General features: G+C 35.0%; 2 protein-coding genes across 2 annotated transcripts in view; one reads left to right on the top strand and one right to left on the bottom strand.

The window, feature by feature from the left end:
* Positions 1 to 24,801, top strand: part of LOC136026247 (type II inositol 1,4,5-trisphosphate 5-phosphatase-like) — a 106,528-nt gene that overhangs the window by 50,001 nt on the left and 31,726 nt on the right. Inside the window, exons 9-12 of the mRNA XM_065702618.1 lie at positions 1,046 to 1,181; positions 3,390 to 3,569; positions 11,479 to 11,575; positions 13,514 to 13,749. Coding sequence (XP_065558690.1) covers positions 1,046 to 1,181; positions 3,390 to 3,569; positions 11,479 to 11,575; positions 13,514 to 13,749 — 649 coding nt within the window. The remainder of the gene's footprint in view (positions 1 to 1,045; positions 1,182 to 3,389; positions 3,570 to 11,478; positions 11,576 to 13,513; positions 13,750 to 24,801) is intronic.
* Positions 15,878 to 24,250, bottom strand: LOC136026253 (uncharacterized). Its single transcript, XM_065702631.1, has 3 exons — positions 24,170 to 24,250; positions 18,084 to 18,448; positions 15,878 to 16,130 (listed from the first exon to the last, which is right to left on the bottom strand). Exons 2-3 carry the CDS (start codon positions 18,446 to 18,448, stop codon positions 15,932 to 15,934), a joined length of 564 nt encoding a protein of 187 aa, XP_065558703.1. The 5' UTR covers positions 24,170 to 24,250; the 3' UTR covers positions 15,878 to 15,931.

Below are 24,801 nucleotides of genomic sequence, written 5' to 3'. Positions count from 1 at the left end.
TCGTACAAAAGTAACAGTAAAACATAGAATCAAATTTTGTTGTGTTTATGTTTTTTTTAAACCCCTCCACCCGAACAAAATCAAGGATACGATCCTGCTCAGGAAAATGACTCATATACAAACAAAACCATGCGCCTGGGGTAATATAAGTAGCATTAATTTTGTCCTGATGTTCTGTTTATCTTGATAACGATAGAGGAGCGAGTAGACATGATGACCGGAGTGCTAAATAGGGACGGCAAGGAGCATTAATTACCTTTCCATAGATTGGGGGTGATTTTTATTGAGCAATCTACAAAATATAAAGGTTCCCTGCTCCATATTTGGAAAATACCTTTTTTGTATCTTCATTGAAAATAATCAGACAAATCCTTCCCCTCCCCCTAAATTACCTAGGTCGGTGCCCCTGATTAATAAAGAAACCACAGGCAATGCACCTTTATATTAATGAAACAGACTCTGGAAAGAGAGCAATAAAAAAGGTTTTCGACTATAGCAACATAAAAAAGAGTATAAAAAAGTGCAAAACGAAAAACAAAGGAAACACGTACCTAGCAAAGAAAGACGAAAATAATAATCGATTTTTACCTTAACAATTTTTAAAGCTGGTTTTAATTTCTTTAGCTAGCTAGTTTTAGATGTTTTATTTTGTTCGCAATTATGTTTTTTAATTATATTAGATTTTTTAACTTTGTTCGCAATTATAATAAAATATTTTTCGGTGAGTCGTTTTTTTTCTATATTTGAAACACTTTCAACACGACACTCCATTTCAGTGATTGCAAATCACAAATAATTTATCAAATAACTCAGAGCGAATCGTTCGCGCGAACAACTCGCTTAGGGCAAAACGAAAAAAAAGTTTTGAACTTATCAAGACAAATAATGGTTTGGTAAAAAAAAATCTCTTACGAATGTTTTTCTATCCTATTTACTTATGTTCATCTATTTTTATCATTTTTGACCATATTTAATCATTTTGATCATATTTATGTTCCCACGTTCCCATATTATGATCCCATAATGACCCCATACTTTATATCAGTGAGAAAAACCGAGCACCTGCCTGGACCGACCGAATTCTGTGGAAAGCAGATGATGTTGACCAAATAGTTTACAGGAGTCATCCTTCCCTCAGAATAAGTGATCATAAGCCAGTTAGCAGCCTCTTTGAAATCCCGGTAAGAACTTCTTTTGACACATTTATAGAAATCGATTGGAACCATATCAGAACTTGATTGTTTCAGTTTCAAAATTGATTACAACACGTTCTGCGGATGAAGTATGGCAGATTGCCAAAGATCGTTCTTGTCAGCGAGCCACCTAGGGCCAAACAAAAAGCAGTTGTCGTTCCCGAATGGGGTGGAAGGAGGTCGTAAGGAAGGATTTAAGGGGAATTTAAACTTCTTGGGAGGGTGTAGATAGGGAGGCTCTGAATAGATTGGGATGGATGAGGAACTCTTTTAGCCTTTGGCAGCGTGGTGCTATCATGAGTTGATAGTAGTAATAGTAGCAGTCGTGGTATTAGTATTAACCGGACCACAGAGAAAATTTGCAAATGTGATACATAAGGTTAATAATACCGCTTTGGACTTCACAGGTCCTACCGGTGGTGCTCATTTCCTTTTCATGACCTTTCACCCAGGAACTGCAATGGGGGGGGGGGGTGTTGGCAAGCCATCCTTTTTTCGCACATCCTTCCTGTTTACCTTCTTTAGATTTCTTCGGGCACTTTATTGCTGCGTTGAATCTGGATGAGATTACAGTCAAGCCACTGACCCTCGTTCCAAACCAAATAACCAGTCACCCCAGGAGTCGAACCCCTTTCCTAATGGACAAAAGATTTTAAGTCTAGCATACTAACCGCTTGGCTAGGACATCTTTTTAATTTATACAGAGAAGAATAGAGCAAAAAGACTAAGAAAAGAAAGGTGAAGTTGGAAGATTAAAGGAGAAAAAGACAGAATAATTACATAATGAATAGAAGAAGAAAGAGGAAAATCAAAAAGAACAAAACGCCATAAAAATAACAGATTATTTTTCATATTCTCAATAAAAATTCTGTATCATCAATATGGAAAATATTTTTTGAGAAAGTTGATTTTCCTTTTATGTTTACTAGAAGAATTATTGAACTTTCTTTACTTTTCAGCTATTTTCTGTTGTCAGTCACATTGTTTTTCACTCTGTATTAATCTTTGTGACAATCAATTTGTGTTGCTTCTTATTAGTAATTTCCCCATCAAGATATCAAGATAAGAGTCAATGTAAACTTTGTCGGTAAGAAAATGACATTATAAAGTTATTGATGGTCTTAACCGATGCATGGAGTGAGGGATGAGTAATACGGCCTTTTTCCCGAGACTGACTCCAAAGACCTCGGTAACTTTGAAAAACAGATGTATTTTTTTTTTCTTACCCCCCCCCCCTTTAGATATATCTTCTGGTTGATAAATAAAATAAAGGTAAATTGATTTTGTATTTTTCTTTTCTGGGAGACTGAAAAATAGACTTAAATTATTCAATTTTGACAAGAATTTGGATAAAGCTTTTTTTTTGTTTTTCCCCGGCAAGAATCTTTAATAAATTCCGTTATAGACGTGTCTATGTACGGGTTGTTTTTTTTTTGTTTTTATCATTTTATCTTTTGTGTCAGACTTAAATTTTAGACATGATAAATGTGAAATGGTAAAATTACGACTGTTTTGCAAAACAAGGCAACCTGAATAATTTACCTTACTGAGAAATCACAATATAACACAATAACGTGTTCACTATATCACAATAACGTGTTCAACGTTTTAAAATAAGCGTCAAGGTTTTGTCAGTATATGAAGAAGGGAATATTGTATAGTTATAAATATAAAAAAGTATGTAGTTATACAGCAAGAATTCTATATATAAGAAAAGAAAAGGCCGTGCCTTAAATTCCTCTGAAGTTAACCAATCTCCATGGGCTCTTTTATGCTGTATTGTAAGAAAGAAAATAAAAGAGATAATGGGTCACACTCTGTGAAGCAGCCCCTTTTTCATGGTACTTTTATTTAGTAACTCTACAAACTAAATCTTCTTAGTTTTTTTTAGTGAACTCTGTTAATTTTCTTACATGTTTTTTTTTTTTGACGGGCTCCATTAGACATGTGATGAGATTTTACACCAAATTTGATAAGTTTATTATTTTTGCGTAACTTTATTCTGGATTATTAATTGCGAAACAGATTTTTAAGTTTACAGGATGGGTAGTTCTTTCCATAGTGGGTCTATAAATATAAATATCTATAAATATAGACTAAAACTAAAAATACAGACTAGAGTACACTGCAAATTAGGTGCCCTTTTTTATTTTAGCCCATTTTTTATTCTTAGCCCTTTTAAATTTCTACTTTTAGATTGCAGTTATAGACATTGTAAAATATAAGAAAATTTATGAGGAAGTTATGAAACATTTGGACCGACTTGAAAATGATTATTTGCCTCAGATAGCAGTTTCTCGAACAGATATCGATTTTGGAACAGTGCGTTTCCTCGAAAATAAATCGAACTTTTTAACGATCTCAAACACCGGACAGGTTAGTATTTGTTCTTGTTGTTCTTGTGATTTCATCAAAATGTTGGCGTCTTCAGTTAATATTATTTGAGTATATATTATCCCAGCTCTGAAATTATATACAAGGGCTATTGGTTGCGCAGAACCTTCCACACTAGAATAAATTAAGGCTTTACGTTGGGTTTAGTAATCTTACGGAGCAAATTTTGTTCGTACCGTAGGTAGTGACAAGCAAACTTGGTGCTATCGAAATGTCAGTGTAGCAGCCACAAAACCATATTTCCGGAAGAATAATAAATCAATTTTTGAAATAAATTCATAAAATTTTCCTAGAAAGCCTTTAACGCCTGGTCAGAGGTTTGAATCCCTATTTCCACTCCACATTTTTATTTTTGAATAGTTTGCTTATGATGATTGTGATGATTTTAAAAGATAATTTTAATGATTTTATACATTTTTACGCTAATTTAATGTGAAAAGACTTGTATATGTGTGTAGGATTACACTTCATGTAAAGTAACTTTCCTACTTAGCATAACGTCGGCTTAGTGATATGTTTGCACATAGCTTGGATATTATAATCAAACAGTTCGTGGTAACGAACTGTAGTAAGGAGCAACCCGGCTCAATAGTTACCTAAACTCTAAAATATGGAATTTTGATACCAATAGCTACATCAAAAGAATCGCATTTTAATGCTGATTTTAAATATATAAGTTTCATCAAGTTTAGTCTTACCCATCAAAAGTTACGAGCCAGAGAAAATTAGTCTTATTTTAGAAAATAGGGGGAAACGCCCCCTAACAGTCATAGAATCTTAACGAAAGTCACACCATCAGATTCAGCGTATCAGGGGACCCTATTTTAGAAGTTTCAAGCTCCTATCTACAAAAATGTGGAATTTTGTATTTTTTGCCAGAAGGCAGATCAACGATGCGTGTTTATTTGTTTGTTTGTTTGTTTGTTTTTTTTTCCAGGGGTGATCGTATTTGACTCAGTGGTCCTAGAATCTTGAGAGAGGGCTCATTCTAACGGAAACGAAAAGTTCTAGTGCCCTTTTTAAGTGACCAAAAAAATTTAAGGGCACCTAGGTCCCCTCCCACGCTATTTATTTTCCCAAAGTCAACGGATCAAAATTCTGAGATAGCCATTTTATTCAGCGTAGTCGAAAAACCTTGTAACTCTGTCTTTGGGGACGACATACTCCCCCACAGTCCCCGTGGAAGGGGCTACAAGTTTCAAACTTTCACCAGTGCTTACATATAGTAATGGTTATTGGGAAATGTACAGACGTTTTCAGGGGGATTTTTTGGTTGGGGGAGGGGTTGACAAGAGGGGGATATGCTGGGGGAACTTTCCATCTAGGAATTTGTCAAGGGGGAAGAAAATTTCCATGAAGGGAGCGCAGGATTTACTAGCATTATTTATGAAAAAAACAATGAAAAAATAAATATGAAAAAGTTTTTTCAACAGGAAGTAAGGAGCAGCATTAAATCTTAAAACGAACAGAAATTATTACGCAAAAGTGTAATAATTTAAAAGTTTAATTTTAAAGTTTTTTGAATGTTTTAAAAAGCAGAGTTGAGAGAAAGAGTCAAACTTTAGCGTAAAGAGCGGGGCGTTGATGAGGAAGCAGCCCCTTTCATATACGAAGTAATTTCTGTTCTTTTATGTCGCTCCTTACTTTCAGCTAATAAAACTTGTTTTTTTATTTAATTTCTATACAAGCTAGGTGCAAAACTATGGTAATGTCGGTATAAAAAATTTGTCATCTGTGGGGTTGAATTCATATTCTTCTACAATCTCTGCAGTGATCTCTTTACCACTGAGCGAGCAATGATGGCCCCTCAACAGATTCTTCCTTGTAATCTTATGTTTTGCTTAACCTTGTGATTCGCAATAGTGAATCAAAACAAATTGAATGGACGAGAGTTTTTAGTGATATGGAGAAAAATTAAAATAAACACATAATATACCTGTTCGTACTTGTGCTTGTTATGGGACCAAATGCGGAGACTTCATCCAGTGATCCAGAAGACTCCGTGTGATTAATCTCCACATTTCGCAATCGTCTGCCAGCTTCTAAAGAACATGGATCCTGGAGGTATCCCATCTTCTACCAAGCTTAAGAAAGCTACCAACGGGCTCGAGGTTTTTTTGGCGATCGCTCCCCTATTCTTCAGTTAACTCCTTGATCGCCTAGGCTAGTCTGGCAAAGCACCAGCTAGAAGCACTTGCCGGATGATGCGGTCGTTGGATCTTTTCAGGACGAAGTTTCCTCTGTCCGACAATCCTGGTGTTGGGCCACTACAGTGGTGGTGTACATCAACATTAGAGAATTGGTCGGAGCATAGTATCTTCAGGATTTTTCGTAAACAGTGCCGATTAAAGTCTTCATATCATAGAGATTCGACGCCTTAAATAGTCAAGACTTTGACTGTATAGACGAAAATAGACCTAACAACCGTTTTGTGGACAAAATTTTCTATTTTTGCTTGCATTTAGCTAGTTCCAGAAATGGTGGTGGAGATCTGAGATTATGCTTTGGAATTTGTTGGTTATGGTTTGAGTGTCAAGGTCACAGCCCCCCATGAGAGTCGTTCAATGAGCCAAAGTACATGAAGCTATCAACTTCTTCTATTTTTTTTTGTAAAGTACAATCTGGTATACGCGCTGCATGTTTAGGTTCATGAATATAGTTTTAGAAGTTTTGATCTTCATACGCAGCAGCTGAAGGGTTTGTGTTATTATATTCAGCATTTCGGGGGGGCAGTTGCGGGATCAGCAGGAAGAGTGACAATGTTGTCCGCGTAATTAAGGTTCGACACATTGCTGCACAGTCCAGTAACTATACCTTCAAACTAGAGCTATTTCTAGAATGTTGTCTATATAATAATTAAGCAAAACATTGGGTAACATGCCTCCTTGTTTTACACCGATTTCCACATTGAAGGGTTCAGTTTCGTCATCCAGTACTAATAAAAGTCGATTTACAATGCTTATAGTATGGCTTTTGAAGTTCTAAGAATTCAACCAGCATACTATCTCTTACCGTGATTTTCCAGGGGTCTTCCTGGGTCAGTAGGAGCACAATCCCAAAAAACGGTTAATTTAAGAGATGCGATAGTGTTCACACTATTGGAGAATAAGAGGAAGACCTTGTCATTGTACCCTTTCTTTTTTGGAAGTTCACCCAGGTTTCCATGTGACCGCTCATCCCTCGCTGCCTTGAACCTTCTGAGCAAAATTAATCGAAAATATTTTGGTAAACCTACAATATATGCAAAATAAACTAAATAAATAGTCCTGTTTATTTAATTCATTAAATATGTTAACAGCGTCAGAAAAAGAAGGCTCCCTTCTTTCCTAAAAAAGTTTCTCTGTGACTTTCAAGTAAAGTAGATTAAACCAATTTGTAAATTGTTGACAGTCCAATGGGAATAATTTCGTAGGAACTGAAGTAGACTTCAAAATTGGTTATGAAAATATAATATTAAAATAAAACTGAAAAAAAAACTTTTCACAACAAGTAAAGCGTTTAGTAAAGAAAATGAAACAAATATGCTAATTGAGTCATAATCAAACCTATAGGGCAAATTGAATAAACTACTTTATGTGACATTCTTTAATCTCCCATAGTAATTTTGAGTCTATTTTCCGTAGAACTGTGGTTTAGATACGAATTTTTTCTTTTATTTATAATCATTTTCTTTATTTTTGTTCATTATCAAATATGCTTTTCATTTCTTTTTTACTTTCATTCTTTTCTTTCTATTTGAAAAAGACTTGTTGATGTGAAAATGAATTGTCTTATGTATAGTGTTTATTTGTTTCACTATAAAAAGCTTTACTCGTTTTTCCTTTTCATTTGGGTTTAAATGGAAATGTAATGATCTAAGTAATTATCTTAAAACCGTTCATGGCAGGAAAAAACACTTTGTTCCTGATTAGTTTAAAACTTACAGTCGTATGACCATGGGGCCTCATATACAAAACTTAATGCCAGCTATAACATAAAACCAGTTATATTCAGAATATTTTTATTAACAGGCCAAAAACCCTGATTTCATCGATTAGGTTCAGTTTTTGTCTGCTAGAACCATCCACCGCGCTGTGGCGTAGTGGGCTTAAATTTCTGTACCAGGTGGCATAAATTTCTGAACCAGGACGGCTTATATATTACATAAGCGGTGCGCTGGATTCGGGATCCCTTGTCTGAGAGGACGCAGGTTCGAATCCCGGTGTACCCAGTTCTTTAGTTTGGGATGGGGGTCAGTGGCGTGACTCTGTAAGCTTAGCCAGAGTCGAACCAGCTCTAAATGGGTACCTGGAGAAATCTGGGGAAGGTAAACAAGAAGGGTGTGCGAAAGCACAGGATGGCTGCCCCCCAACCCCCATTGCACTTCCTGGCTGAAGGGCCAAAAAACGGAGATCAGCACCGCCGGTACGGACTGTAAAGTCTAATGCCGTATCCTTTACCTTTACCAGTAGGCATCTGAATATAATATTTTTATATTAAAAGATTTTTTTTTCATTTGAGTTTAAATGGAAATGTAATTTGATCTAAGTAATTATCTTAAAACTGTTCACTCGAATGGAAAATGAATAAAAAGACGTCTCCATGCTTCCAACCTTGTCAATTCTAAGAGCTATCAAGTTATATTTAAAAGGATAAATTATGAAGAGATGTTCAAAAAAAGCATTAAATATATTAACAGTAAAAAAGAAATAAAAAGCAATATATTGTAATCGTCATGACGAACGATAAAATTAAATATGAAAAATAATCAAATTCATAAGTAGCATTTTAAAAAGTTACCGGAAACGATTGTTTAAAAAAGAGAGAATGATGTTTTTCTTTCTTGATATAAAATATTTTACATATTGTTTCGTATTTTCCTCATTTTTAAATAGGGCTGATGATCTTTTTCAGGGCAAATTTTCTTTGATATTTTAAAGAAAGTAGTTAAGCTGGGAGGATGAAACTTCCTGAGGTTTTTAGATATTGATATACATGTCAATACATATATATATATATATATATATATATATATATATATATATATATATATATATATATATATATATATATATATATCAAACAGTTCGTGGTAAAGAACTGTAGTAAGGAGCGACCCGGCTCAATAGTAACCGAAAGTCCAGTTCGTGGTAAAGAACTGTAGTAAGGAGCGACCCGGCTCAATAGTAACCGAAAGTCTAAAAAATGGAAATTTGATACCAATAGTTATATCAAAAGAATTGCATTTTAATGCTGATTTTAAATATATAAGTTTCACCAAGATCAGTTATACCCATCAAAAGTTACGAGCCTGAGAAAATTTGCCTCATTTTAGAAAATAGGGGAAACACCCCCTAAAAGTCATACAATCTTAACGAAAATCAAACCATCAGATTCAACGTCTCAGAGAACCTTCTTATAGAAGTTTCAAGCTCCTACTACAAAAATGTGGAATTTCGCATTTTTTGTCAGAAGACAGATCACGGATGCGTGTTTATTTGTTTTTTTGTTTGTTTTTTTTTTCCCAGGGGTGATCGTATCGACTGAGTGGTCCTAGAATGTCGCGAGAGGGCTCATTCCAACGGAAATTAAAAGTTCTAGTGCCCTTTTTAAATGACCCAAAAAATTGGAGGGCACCTATTCCCCCTCCCACGCTCATTTTTCCCAAAAGTCAACGGATCAAAATTCTGAGATACCCGTGTTATTCACCATAGTCGAAAAACCTAATATCTATGTCTTTAGGGACGACTTACCCCCTGCAGTCCCCGTGGGAGGGGCTGCAAGTTACAAACTTTGACCTGTGTTTACATATAGTAATGGTTACTGGGAAGTGTACATACGTTTTCAGGGTTATTTTATTGTTTAGAGGGGAGATTTGAGGGGGGAGGGTTACGTGGGAGGATGTTTCCATGGAGAAACTTGTCATGGGGGACGAGAATTTTAATAAAGGGGGCGCAGGATTTTCTAGCATTATTTGAAAAAACAATGAAAAAATAAATATGAAATTTTGTTTCTACTGAAAGTAAGGAGCAGTATTAAAACTTTAAACGAACAAAAATTATTACGCATATGAGGGTCTTACCTCCTCGTTATACCTCACTCTTTGCGCTAAAGTATTTTTAGTAATTTCAACTATTATTCTACGGCCTTTGTGATTCAGAGCTCATTCTTAAGGAATTGGGACAAAATTTAAGCTTTAGCGTAAAGAGCGAGGTATCGAAGAGGGTTGAACCCCCTCATACACGCAATAAAAACATACGAATATAGAAGTTCATTACGTAAATTAATTCGTAAGTTATGTATATTTTTTACCAATGAAAACGTTTGTAAAAATTAAAAGTTCTAGTTGCTTTTTTAAGTAATCAAAAAATTGGAGGGCAACTATGCCTCCTCCCTCGCTCCTTTTTTCTCAAAATCTTCCGATTAATTGCAATTATTTAAAATGCAAATTTCTTTTTAATTATTTATGGGCGGAGAGGCAAGATTAAAACATGCATTAATTCAAAAATGTCCAGAAATTAAATAAAAAAAACAAGTTTTTTTAAAAGTAAGGAGCAACATTAAAACTTAAAACGAACAGAAATTACTTCGTATATGAAAGGGGCTTTTCCTCCTCAACGCCCCGCTCTTTACGCTAAAGTTTCTTACTGTTTTAAAAATAGACTTAAGAGAAAGAGTCAAACTTTCTCTTTTTTGAAAGCATGTTTCAAACGTAAATAAATTAAATTATGAAAAACGATACATGTTTGGAATTTTCTACACTTGAATGTCTTTAAGCTTTGAATGGAAATGTTGAAAATGCATGATCTGCATAATTACTTTTTTTCTGATAAAATTCGATTCAAAGTTGCCCATTCAGCAATAATTTGTATTCAAAGTAAGGAAAAAATTTCCAATCAAACATCAAAAGATTGACTTTTATTTCATTTTTTCCTTGGGGAGTTCAGAGGAAAGAAATAGATCTCTCATTTACACCGTGTTGCTGGATAATATGGAAATATGATAGCGTTAAGCGGAAACACAGAGCGAGCCCTAACGAAGTCATTAAAAAGTCCCTTTTCTTTTTGCCAAATAACATAATTTCTTTTCTCGAAAGACAAGAGGGTAAATAATACTGGGAGTTAGCTCTTGGTGGAAATAAAATTGACCTTAACAATGAAACAGAAAACTGTGTTTATCGTTTTTCTAGGTCTATTATTTTCCTGGCCTAAACACAAGAAAAAAAGTAATACAGTAAAAAACTATTTAGAACTGGTGTTTGAATTTATAGTTTGAAAACTATAGGTTCTATCCCCCTTTTAGCTCTATGACTATCTACCTTGGTTCTACTGCCCTAGGAATGACGCATGGACGGATAATAGAAAGACAAAACTATTAACAAATGAACTTACCTCATTTTTATAAAATCCTAATAAGGGGCGATTAATGCCAGAATTGCCTTTCACTCCAATGGACTATTTGTCTTGGCTTTTTCTACAACTAGCCATGACTTGATGCCCACAACTATTCCATTTTAATGGAACAAAAAAACACCCTCTCCGAGGTCTATTAACACGTGAAAAGTGATTTTCTAAAAGTTTTCTATTGCTTGTTTCAAAATTGAGAGATTTTTATGGGCAGTATCATATTTCGTCAGTGTTGCCACTTTGAGCCGCAAAATTGATTACAGTTAAATTCTTTTCATCCTCAGAAATACAAACGTTAATATCTGTTGGCTCCCAAAAGCACTTCTGTATTTTCAAAAGGCAGTAAGTACTTCAGATATTTTATAGACGAAATTCTTATGTATATTTATTTCTCCCTGTCCAAATTAAAAAAAGAAAGAAAAAAAGATATTATTTGTGATTTTTTCATAAACTTGAATGTTTTTGTTGAGACCTTGTCACAATTATCTTGGAATTTTTGTTTCTAGGTTCCTGTACAGTACAAATTTATCAACAAGCTAAGAGAGGAAAGCTATAGCAAGCCTTGGCTAATTGTTGAGCCGCATACGGGATTTCTCATGCCAGGTAATTATTTCTAATTACTAATTATTATTGCATCTAGGTGATTATCCTGGAAACTTACGACGTTATATATTCAGTTTGTTATTATTTTTTTGTGTGTTTGTAGTAAAAACCTTAATATTAGGTATTCTAAGACTGATTTGGCATCTGCTGACTCCAGTGTTTCTTTAGGGGATGCACTCGTTTTAACATTCGCTCGAAAATAATAAGAAATATGTGTAAGCCGAATTTTTAGTGTAATACTTTAAATCAGGTATTTTTTTTCCCAAGGCCACACTGCCTTTCTGTGACGAACAAATAAACGTTCAAATGGGGGCGCATTTATTAGACAGTGATACAGATACAAAGTTCGAATATTTTGATCACTTATGCATTTTGATCACAAGTTTCAAGATTTTCGATACTCCTCACTTCAAAATATTTTTTTATTCCAAAATAAATTAACGGTTTTGGTAAAAATTAATAAATTAAACTGAATATTGGATATATAATGACATGAATTGCTGAAAGCACACCAGCTCAATATTTTGTTTCTCCCGGGCCGGATTTAAAGCTTTGACGCTTCTAGGCCCATGCGTTTTCGCCGTTCCGTTTTTGCAAGATTTTCGAGGAAATCCCCAAAGCTTCGGGAAAAGTGAAAGCTGCAGGGCCTAATGGGCCTAATGGTAAATCCTGGTGTGGTTTCACTGCAATTTTCATTCTATTTTCATTTTTGTACTAAGAAAAAAAATTAAAAACTCCTTATTTGCAAATAAGATTTATTTTTTTATTTCAACATCAAACTTCCATCAAAGTGGCAAAACTAGTATCAAAGCACCAAAGTAAAGAAAGGAACAAAATTAACAAGGTATCAAAGTAAAAAAAAAGTATCAAAGTAACAATGAGGAACTTGCTCAACTTACAGTCTTTGCACCATAAATCGAACTTACCACATAAATCATTAATTCTGAGTGTCAAAGTAAAAAAAAAGTATCAAAGTAACAATAATTAAGTTCCTGAACTCAGAGTCATTTCCCTGCGGCTGGGGGGAGGGAGTCAACCCTGCAAGCATAGTTATTTGGTTTTTGAAGTATTTTGAACAAAATGGCGATCTCTAAATTTTTACCGGATGCCCTTTGGGAAAGTAGGACATGGGCTAGTTGGCCATTGATCACTTTTGACTCTTAAAAAAGAGCTAAAAGTTTCAGTTTCTGATAGAATGATCCCCCTTCAACTTACGAGTGGGTGATCAAATCTTAATGAATTTTCATATTTAGAAGGACCTCGTGACTCAGAGCTCTTATTTTAAATCCCGGCCAGCATTAAGCCTCTGTTTTTCCTTTTAAATAAATCTATTTATTCTTAGAATTTTGCTAGAGTTCATACCATATGAGCTCTTGGCTCTTCTGGCCTCGTCACAAGTGCCATATGAGCTCTTAACTCTTGTTTTTATTTAATACTTACGAAACTGATCTGCAATTGCATGTTTTTCTGTAATTTCCAAACCATCAATTCGCACAATCTTAGCACATAATTGTACTAAGTTAGAATAAGCTAAAATAAATCAAGTGAAGGAAAAATAACACCTAAACCATGGAACACATTTATAAATCTTAACTGAAGTTGCATTATCTTATTTATAAATGTGTTAAAAGTTTCTCCATTTTCTGATTATTTTCTTTTTTTGCTTTCACTGCCCACTACAGCTAGTCATCGCCCCCCTAATGCAAATGTGCCCATCGCCGCCCCTTTTGTTTCCTGCAGCGCCCCCCAGGGGCGGTAGTGCCCACTTTGGGAATCACTGTTCTAGAAGATCAAAAACTTATTTTGGAGAATTATAGCTCAAAGTTTTTCAGTAGTGATAAAAAAAACCGTTATTTTCTTCTTTTTCTTTTACTCGGGAATGTGTTCCCTCCTCCTTGCATTTTAAGTGTAAATTTCCTTAAAGTATGTCTATTTCAGGAGATAAAGCAGAAATTCAACTTGAGATTTATGTGGATAAAAGGACGGCTGGTAAATTATCAACAGGCCAAGATACACTCCAGGATATCTTGGTTTTACATCTTGAAGGTGGCAAAGATTTATTCATCAGTGTAGTCGGATCTTACGAGCCTAGTTGTTTTGGCTCCTCCATTGGTGCCCTAGTTCGACTTCCTCAACCAATTCGGGATTACTCCGCTGAAGAGGTTCTAATTCTGGTATGTATTGATTTCAGTACCGGGTAGATGTTTGCACTAAGGCTGTATCCAGGGGAGGTGGGGTGTTTGACCCCCCCCCCGCCGAAATATTCTTCCGACTTGTAAAAATGTAACAAAAATGAATATAAACTAATTTCTGATCCGTTGAAAAAAAATTTAATCCCCCCTCCCCCGAAAAAGATCCTGGATACGACCCTGATTTGAACCTATGATAATTATAGTTTTCAAGTATGGCTCGGAAACTGGGTATTAGGGTTTGAAAGGCGCTTTGAAGATTTGTTCATAGTTTTTCGAAGAAATATTCTAATGGTAAATTTGGGGATCGTTTTACTGACCGTACATCGAACAATAAGCTGTATCGAAAATTGGTTCGAACGCACTTTTAGGGCTGTAACTAAAGAAAATCTACCAGGTTTAGACCAGGTTTTATTGAAGAAGGATGATAGACTACCAATGATTTTCCTTATTGGCCATCGTTAGAAAGGATTTAGAGCGAATGGGAGTTTCTTGAAGGGGTAAAATGTAAATCTGTGAATAGATTGGAGTGGAGGAGGAGCATTTGCAGCGGTATTGACCCCTGGTGGCTTAATATGGCATCGAGTTATTAGTAGTAGCAGGGCGTTTCAGATTTTGTAAAATGTTTTCAAACGTACCGTAAGGTTCGTGGCAATGACCTGAAAGTAGAGCGATCCATGCTAATAATAATTGTAATTCTGATAGAATCGCTGAGATATTATATTATGTTTAAAGGAGAAATGTCTGTTTAATGTCTTTTCCTTGCTTCATATCAGATTCGAATATTAGCTTCACATTTTTTACTACTTTTTTTCCGTTAGTATATAAAGATTGTGGAATTTTTCTACGAGTTGAAATTTTCAGCAAGTTCTGAATTAATGAACTTAAAGTGTTTTATGGTTAAGAACGAAATTGACCATTCTGTACCATACAGCTTGTGGCAACAACTTGAAAGTAGAGCGATCCGTACTAATAATAATTGAAAGTCTAATAGAATCGCTGAGATATTTTATCATGTTTAAATGAGAAATATCTGTTTAATGTCTTTTCCTTGCTTCATGTACGGCTCACATGTTAGGCTCACACTTTTTTTTACTACTTTTTCCCGTCTGTATATAAAAATTGTTGAATTTTTTAACGAGTTGAAATTTCCAACAAGTTCTGAATTAATGAATTTAAAGTGTTTTATGGTTAAGAACAAAATTGACCCTTCTATACCATACGATTGTGACAACAACCTGAAAGTAGAGCAACCCGTACTAATAATAACTAAAACACTAAAAAAAAAACTCAAAGAGGTGGCTTTTACGATGCTTTCAGATATGTGAGGCTCATGAACATTTAAGTCGCCTATCAAAAGCTACGTGTCTAAACTAATTCAGACAATTTTCCAAAAAGACAAAATATGCCAAAGAAGTAGTTTTCTTGATAAAAATTACACCATAGAATTACTTATTTCGGAAAACCTTGCTACAGATTTTTCATTTTATTTTAAAAGCGTATCAGAAACAATGAGTGGCTGGAGCTATTAGCAACCAGATTTTGAAAACAAGTGACCTTTGATTGGTTGCAACTAACTCAGTACTACTCCACCGAAGAGGTTTTAACTTTAGTAAGTAAAAAGGATCGTTTTATGGCATAAACAACAAAGTCTGAGATATTTTTGGCTAAAGATACAAAATATTACTACTTCTACTAACAACTCACCACAGCACAAAGCCGCCTTAGGCCAACACAGCTACGCACACTCCTCCCCCATCCAATATCTTCAAAGCCTCCCTCTTTATACCCTCCCAGAAAGTTTCCATTTCCTTTAAACCTTTCTTTATGACATCCTCCAACCCCAGATGAGGACAACCTGATTTCCGTTTAGCCCAAAACGGTTAAGCCTTCTAAAAATCTACAGATTCCCAAGGTTGTGTTAGGCCACATTCTTAAGCCTATTACTGTGCTGTTTATAGTATACTGCACTTTCTAAAAATAAATTAAATGAAGATAAAAACAATTTTTTTTTGTACATGAAAGCAAACATTGATGTTTTTTAAGTATAAATGCCCTGCCGCTAAGCTAAATCGGACTACCACGTTAGTATTGGTAGTAATTGACGGAATGATATGATTCTAAGGGATTTTTAATAAATAGAATAAATAAACAAAACTTAATTAAATCAACAGGCATTAATGGCATTTGCATTGATTGGAGTACAGTTGACTGTCAGCGATTTTGTGGGGGCATTTGCAGTTAGTGTTGAAATGGCAGTGATTATTTTCACAGTGGAGTCAAAGAAGTTGATGAATCGCCCATCCATCTCTGTCTCGTGGCTGACTTGATCATTTTCCATTGATGAAACTATTTCGTCTCCAGACCTGTTTTTAAAAGTTATTGTTAGTAATTTATTGTCTATCATTTACAATACGGAAAAGCATTTGTAAGCTGGAAATCAACCTCCAATCTTTAGAAAACCACTGCCCTAATGTTGGGTACTGACACCTATTGTTGTATCTGAAGGGTTGAATTGAATTCTGGGGTGACTTGAAATAAAACTTACATCGTTTTTGACTTCAAATCCTTCATAAAGTGACTACTGGCGATGCCTATTAGAAAACAGGCATGAAAAAGAAACTTGGAAAATTCTCCCCCTCCCTTCATAGAAATTTATAAGTCACCACGCCCCCTTCCCCAGGGCAAATTGTCCCTGAAAGTTCTGAATGGATCTCCAAGATGTAAAACAAAAAAGAGTTAACTTTCAAAAGCTAAAAATTTTGTTGCTCATTCACAAAGAGAACCTCCCTCCCTTTCTTAATCAGTATCATTATTTGTCTGTACGTTTAGAATAGTCTGATACCTATTTCTTCTGCGGAAATGCAACTTTTACCCAAGAATAAATATATTCTACAAAATATAAATGCCCGATAACTGGTTCGCTTCCATGACCTTTCGGGAGTCTATTGCTCTATCATCTTAGGCAGCCGCGCATGATAATTTTTTCCTTTTTTTTTATTTGCACCAATATACATAAATAAAAGAATTTTGTCTAGTTGTACTGACACTGTCAGTCATATATAGCAGATTCTGTGAGTTGATTACTTTTTAATTTTGGTGAATTTTATCTAAAAATGTCCTACATTATAAATTTTTACACGATTTAAAATGTGTTCCATTAACAATTGATATACATTTGTTGATAATCTGTCAGACTATGCCTTCTTATTGTTAAAAATTGTACTGTCGACGTTCAACATTGATAATAATGGGCTAATTTGAATAAGCATTTTCTTAGTATATCAACAGCAACAAAAATTAGTAGCCCATTTCAAATAATGGGCTACTTTGAATAAGTATTTTCTTAGTATATCAACAGCAACAAAAATTAGTAGCCCATTTCAAATAATGGGCTACTTTGAATAAGTATTTTCTTAGTATATCAACAGCAACAAAAATTAGTGGCCTCTCAGTAAAAGAATAAAACCAACAAAACTGATTATTGTCATTGGTTTGACTTTTTCCCTGGCAATTACCAATTAAATTCCTCTTCCAAAATCTCACACCTTTACTGGTTGGTTGTCAACTTTGTAACGATGAGCCAATCCCCAGAAAAAGAACAGCTGGGTTGTCTGGAATCCTTTTAGCATTGTACGACAAAATTAAACTAATATATAGCATAAATTTGTAAAATAGCAAATTTGAAGAAAACTTTACTTGTTTCGTGTAAATTTCTTCATATCAGTTTTTGTTTCTTTTGTGTCCTCCATGTCAAACTAGTGTATAAGTCTGCGGAACACTGGGCGTGGCATTTTTTTACAAGAGGCGTTTGAGACTCCTCATGGATTTTAGGTTGTTCAACTCCTTAATGTGTATGTGTCTGCGGAACACTGGGCGTGGTATTTTTTTTACATGAGGCGTTTGAGACTCCTCATGGATTTTAGGATCTTCAAGTCCTTAATGTGCATAAACACATACTCAATGAATTTCTAATAATTGCTAGTTTTCTTAATTATACATCTTAATTGCTAATGATAACCGGGACGTTAGGTTGAGTCTACCCCCCCTCCATCCCAGATGTTTGATAACCTATCATCAATTCTTCCACCATCCCTGAACGTTCTTTGTCTTCCCCAGATTTTCTAGAAAAAAAATCAGGTTCTCCAAAATTTCCTTGAAAACTAACGTTAACGAAAATTAATCATTTATAGTTCCCCTTAACGTTCATGTATCTACGAATTTAATTTTCGGGAAGATGTTTTTCTTTCACTGAAAAGCCGAAAAATTGGGGAAGAGTAGAAACACTGCCTATTATTTAAACAGTAAAAATGACTAACCCGTCAGCTTCTTCAGAGCTGTTCATTTCTGGCAGTTTTGATGTCTCAATTGCAGTTGCAGCAAGGGGGGTTTCTTCAAGCAAAGTTCTTAGTTGTTCGTCAACTGGATCTTCAAAGGCCCAGCGTCTTCTTCTGCAGTTTCCAGGTGCAGCAACATCAGTAGTTACAGTTAGTAAGGTACCAGTAGTAAGAGAAATCAATGGCTGGACGGTGAAGCAGAACGGTGTTGAGGTTACAGTTGTAGTTGTTGAGACAATTGATACACCGGTGATGGTGGGTCTGTTCACTACTGGAAGAAAAACGAAACGGGCTTCCTTTGCGTAGGCGACTGCAACGGATATTGTCAGGCAAAGTAGCTTAAGCATCTAGGAAAAAAAAAATCAAGCATTATGGTATATCGTGCTATATGTGATTTAGTATTCGTGAGATACAGCTTGTCAATAGCTAATCTGAAGGCTATGATGTAATGCTATCGAGCAGGTCACAAAACAGCCTCGTTTAGCTGAGATTAGATCAGTTAGTTGGTTTTTGCAAGTTCGCAGAGTTTTTGCCTTTCTTCCTAGGCAAGCCACTATATTTCATTACAGAGATTGTATGCAGTCAATACATTTCATTAAAAGGTGAATATTTTAACATGTAGATTGATAATTACACCCAGGAGGATCTCAGGGATTGAGTTGGAAGTTCCAGGCTTTCTTTTCTTAGTCTTTTCCTATTTATACGGTTGGAGCAAAAGGACTTTGAATCTTGGGTGAATGGATAATGACCAGCTATTTTTATTTTTTTGTATTTTCTAACCAATCTGTAGTTAGATAGAGGGGATTATTATTAGTTTTTTTGGAGGTGGGGTTAGGGACAAGACAACTTCGAATCGTGCGTTGGGGGGCGGGTGGATTTCGTATTAAAAATGACGAATTTTATGTGTAATTTGGGAAGTATACCCTACTGTAATTCATGGTTTGGTATTTAATTGGAACTTTCCAGAAGCATTTTCTCTTTCTTTGAGGATTGGGGGGAGGTGACTTAGAGTTTGGGGGGAAAGGATCACTCTTTTCTTCTTCCGGTGCTTACAACACAGAATACGTTAATGTTCTGTTAAATTTATTTTCACACGATAGCAAATGGTTCCGTTAATTTAAAATCTTGTGTTTGAGTTATAAACACCGTTCGTTATTTTTTATTTAATTTTATTTATTTTTTTTTTTTTACTATAAAAGGTATACTGGGATAGTTGAAAAGGCCATATGTGCCTCTGTTACTGATTTATTAATGGTTTTTGGTAATTACACCCAGTTTTATCTTATGGCTCAGGAATTGAGTTGGAATTACCAGGTTTGTCTTTCTGAAGTTTATTCTTTTTTAGAAGGGGGGGGGGGGTGAAAAGAGGCAGTGAATTTTGGGTGAATGGGACAAATCATTTTTTCTTGTCTTTAGAATAGTATGTGCTATGTTTTTTTGTTATGCCTGATGTTTGACAAGTTCTTTAGCTAGATAGAGGAGAATATCATCAGTTTTTGGAGGTTGGGGACAAGACAACTTTGCTTCTTGTGTTTAGGGGGGGGTCATTAAAATTTGACAATTTTCTTTGTAATTTGAAAAGTATACCGTGCTTTGTTTCACGACTTGGGAATCGCGTTGGAACTTCCAGGAAATTTTCCTTTCTTTTAGGGTGTGGGAGGGGAGGTGACTGAGAATTTTGCGGAAAGAGGCAGGTTTTTTTCCAGAGCGGAGTATACGTTAATATTCTATGTTAAATAGATTTTGCCAAGATATACTTTTACATTTACAATTTCATATTTGAGATATATATACCATCCGTTCTTTTTGTTTTGCTTTAGTAAGCACAATACCAAGGGGATAGTTCAAAAGGCGGAATTTGTTTCTTTACCCATGCAATAGACATCTATTGATCACACAGTCAGATTGCAAGGCAATCAAATTCTCAAATTCTTGCTATCTCGATATCTAGCTAAAAATAAAACAAACTTATCTTTACATAAAAATAAATCTGATATGGTTCTTGGAGTTATTTCTCATCTTATTGATTTCCACAGTTATAGTTTGTCAAACTCTAATTGGGTCAGTATCGGCTCCGGCAACCAGCCCCCATTTCAAAAATTTTTCAAGCCAAATCTTAACAAAATTATCATATATCAGAAATAAAATTTCATTTATTATCAGAATTTTCCATTTATTTAAATCTATCTTTACTACTACTACTACTAATAACTCACTGCAGCACCAAGCCGCCTGAGGCCAACACAGCTACGCACGCTCCTCCTCCAACCTAATCTATTTAAAACCTCCCTCTTTACACCCTCCCAGGAAGTTCCCATTTCCTTTAAATCCTTATTTATGACATCCTCCCAACCCAGACAAGGACGACCTGCTTTCCGTGTAGCCCCAGACGGTTGGCCAAAAAGGACAATCTTCGGTAATCTGTCATCCTTCATCCGTAGAACGTGGCCTAGCCATCTCAACCTTTCTTTCATTATAGCCCCAGAAAGCGGGATTGAACCACACTTTTCGTACAACCTACTGTTTGAAATACGGTCAGTCAGCCGGGTACCCAGAACAATCCGTAGGCAATTTCTCTGGAAAACATCTAGTAAATGTCTAGTAAAATCTAGACATTTACTAACTCACTGCAGCACCAAGCCGCCTGAGGCCAACACAGCTACGCACGCTCCTCCTCCAACCTAATCTATTTAAAACCTCCCTCTTTACACCCTCCCAGGAAGTTCCCATTTCCTTTAAATCCTTATTTATGACATCCTCTAAGATGACATCTCTAAGATGAGAAAATCTAGTAAATGTCTAGTAAACATCTAGTAAAATCTATCTTTCCTTTCCCTAAAGTCTCTGCCGACGGGACAAACGCCCTCTCCCTCTAAAACTGCCTATGAATTGGGCTACATGATTTTGCTAGATTTGCCTTAGATGACTTAGATGGCTTAGATGGCTTGATGGCTTACTATGCAAATAGTTCGCACTAAAGTAAATTGATACGGATTTAAGGGTAGGTATTCAATTCAGCGCCGTCACGCATAACAATTTCAGTTAGCCCCTTCCCACTCCCCCAAATCATCATTGATTACACCGCTTTGATAATTAATTCATTGGGTCATTAATTAATATTTAGCTCATTTATAATTATATTTATGAATTATAATTAGTTACCCAAGACAAATAAAAATTATTTAATTTCTGATCGTTTTTTAGGAAATTCTGATAAATCTGGCTCACTTTCCATGAAACACCCCGCTCATCGTGAGAAACTCCTTTGTGGAAATTTTCTCCCACGTAAAATACACCCTCCTTCCGTAAAATTCCCTCCAGACAGTTCCATCCTCGCTGAAAATCCCTCCCCGTAAAATTTCTTGCGGACGATTTGTCCTGACAATTCTCCTTAGCACACTTCCGTTTTAAAAAGACGTTTTTCGTTTTTTTTCAGTCAATCCGACAATTCCTTCCATGGAAACTTTTCACCGGAAATCATAGCACATTAAAAACTCAGAACATCTCTGCATGCAAAATTGAGTTAGCAAAAAGAAAGTAAGAAAAATAAAAATTTGACAGGAATTATATCAATTCCCCCTATGTAAAATTACCCTTGAAAGTTCACCCTCCAAAAATTTACCTCCCCACACAAAAACCTTCCAATTTAAACCCACCTCAAGCACAAAATTCCTCCTCTTTCCCTAAAAATATGTGTATACTTCTCGATAACGAATACTATACGTTACCAATGAGCAAAAATTAACTTACTGGCCTCTCCCCATGGACTGTAGGGGTTGATAATACCCCTAAAGACATAGTTAATGGATTTTCCAACTATTCTGAAAAGAATTATTATCTCAAAATTCTGGTCGGACAGTCAAATCTTTTTGGTCACTTAAATAGTATACTAGAACTTTTAATATCCACTCGAATGCACCCTCTCCCGATCTTCTAGAATTTTTATTTCGGTATGATCATTCCTGGAAAAAACAACAACAAGCAAACAAATAAATACGCATCAGTGATCTTTCTTCTGGAAAAAATACAAAATTTCACGTTTTTGTATATAGGAATTTGAAACATAGGAATGATTTTGTTAAGATTCCTTTACTTTTATGGATGTTTCCCTCCTTTTTCGAAAATCGTGCAAATTTTCTCAGGTTCATAGAATTTGATAGGAATTTTGTGTATTTGGAATCAGCATAATAAGCCGATTCTTTTGATATATTTATTTATATCAAACTTCCATTATATAGAGTTTCGGTTGATATTGAGCTGATTCGCTCCTTAGGTACAGTTCGTTACCACGAACTGTTTGATCACAAGAAAATTGCCTGAGGATTGCCATAATTTCTGTGACGTTTCATTTCGTTTATAGTAACAAGTGAGTGAAGTGATTGATGACGTGAATCCTTACGGAAAACTGGAATTTCTTATGTAAAAAGTATTTTTTGAGGTATCAGGAACCCCTCCCACCGTATGGAATGACCACCGGCCCTCCTCCCTAATAACTGATTTTATATTATAGATTGTGTATAATTCTATCAAACATCAAGCGAATCAACTTGGTTAAATACAACTTTAAAATAAGTTTCAGTATTGACAGTTGTTTTAATATTGTATTTCAACAATTTAATGTCGATAGGTTATTTCAGGATTTCTAATCGATTGCATCTCTGCCCTCTTTGGGTCTGAATCGTAGTTTGATGCCCTTAAATGGCATAAAACACTATTCCTATAGGTCACAATCTCTTTGTTTAATTAAACAGGACGCTAGAACTTTTAATATGTTTTAATATTATGGGTTATGGGTTTACCATAACCCATGAAACACAAACATAAAAAGGAATAAGGAGGATTCTTTCTTCTTGAAAGATGATCTCCCTTCTTGAAAGTTGATCTTCCTTCTTGGAGGTGATCTTCCTTCTTGAAAAAAGGGTAATTATACGTTTATGAGAATTGAAACTTGAAACCTCCGCAATAGGGTTCTCTTGTGTAATGAATTTGACGGTGTAATTTTCATTGAGATAATTTTCCCCCTTGGGGTTGTTTTTACTCTTCTCCAAAAAATCAGGTAAATTTCATCTGGTTTTTAGCTTCTGACTCGTAACTTTAAACTTAATGAATTTCATATATTTGGTATCACCATCAAAAGTAGACTTTTATATAGTATTATCAAAACTTGTCTAGGGTTTCGGTTACTGTTAGCCAAGGTCGCTTCTTCCAGCTTGTCACTATGAACTGTTTCATTAAGCAAAGGTTGGGAAATTGAGGGTTATAAAAGTTTTTTTACTACATTTCCAAGACCAGTTTACGAGTAAAGAAAAATATTATTTAGTTTTTTTTTAAATACTCTTTTTACTTGCATTTTTACGTCAAGTTTATTAGGTGGCGAAATATTTGTTGCTTTTTTTTGGGGGGGGGAGGAGGTGTTCAAACCCAGTATCTTCCCTCATTCCTGAATCTGGCCCTGCGTGGTACGTTGTTTATTTGCTGCAAACATAAAAGGAAATATTAAGTATCCCAGTAAACACAATTACTGGTACAGTTTCAGTATTTACTATGCATTGTTCAAAAAACCGTTAACATTAAAAAAATTATATTTTTTCTTTTGATCTCAGCTTGGGAGTCTTCTGCAATATGTTTGTATCGAAATTTCTGAGTAATTTGCTCAAAATATTTAAATGGAGGAATTTTCACTTTTGCTAGGGAATTTTCTCAGAAAAGGCGTAAATGGAGAATGGGTAATATTTCCAAAAAACTACCCCAGCTTACTCCATGGAATGGTCTAAACTGTCTTTGAGTTTAGCAGGCAGCCATAAAAGAAGAAGCGACACGTTGCATCTGCCGTTTATGAGAACCGATTTATGTAATTTTTCCACCAGAATTGCATGTATTTGTTTAAAATAATAGAAAAGAAATGCTAAACTAGTAAATGACAAAATTATCTTGAAAGCTAGTAAGTATTAAATGTTCCAGTTGTAGTTGAGTGAACAAGATTTTCCTATGGTTCCTTTGTCAAAAATTGGAAATACTTTTTTAAAGTCGCTTCTATAAACTAAACCAAAATGAAGTTTTATTCTAACCTTTTCCGTATTTTTATACACTTCCAGCTGATATCTTACGTCCACCGATGCTTAATGGAAACTATTCCAATTTTTTGACGGTCCTTGCTTTTATTCACAATAATTATCAGCACGAGGTATTTAGGGCATTAACCTTGATTTAGGTAGTTTATGACACACTACCCTTATCATTAACCCTTGTACTGATTTGGGTTAAAGTTATTTAAAGGCACATAGCAGTGTTCGCTAAGATATGTAATAAGGTGAACAACAAATTTGACAATTTCTTTGGTGATTCAGCTACAATGCTTTTATGTTGGTGAATAGTTTTGGTTGGAACTAGTATTTCTTTCATTGGTATACTAGATGACAGAGCGTGATATAATTCCTGAGGGTAGAGGGACTCAGTAATTCTGCTTTCAAAATTTCAACTGTTTACTATAATTGTAGTTATGGATTCCAAATATCCACAATATCTTAAATATTTCACCGCTTTTATACAAACTCTAGGCCTATTTGTAAAATGGAGACCGTATACGAATAATCTGCTGGAGTAATATTTATTTCTATTTCCTAAGAATAAGAAAAATAAAAAGTAAGTAAATAATAGAGGCGAGTATGTGACGAAATATATTTTTATGATGTTTACAAAT

Source organism: Artemia franciscana, chromosome 1, assembly GCF_032884065.1.
Source record: "Artemia franciscana chromosome 1, ASM3288406v1, whole genome shotgun sequence".
Classification (NCBI taxonomy): domain Eukaryota; kingdom Metazoa; phylum Arthropoda; class Branchiopoda; order Anostraca; family Artemiidae; genus Artemia; species Artemia franciscana.
Note: the sequence above shows the minus strand (reverse complement) of the source record. Positions and strands in the feature narration are given on the sequence as shown.

Coding starts and splice junctions, on each gene's coding strand:
- LOC136026253 (XM_065702631.1), bottom strand. CDS start 18,448: ATGCTTAAGCTACTTTGCCTGACAATATCCGTTGCAGTCGCCTACGCA. Junction 16,131..18,083: donor AGCTCTGAAGAAGCTGACGG/GTTAGTCATTTT, acceptor TTTTAAAAACAG/GTCTGGAGACGAAATAGTTT.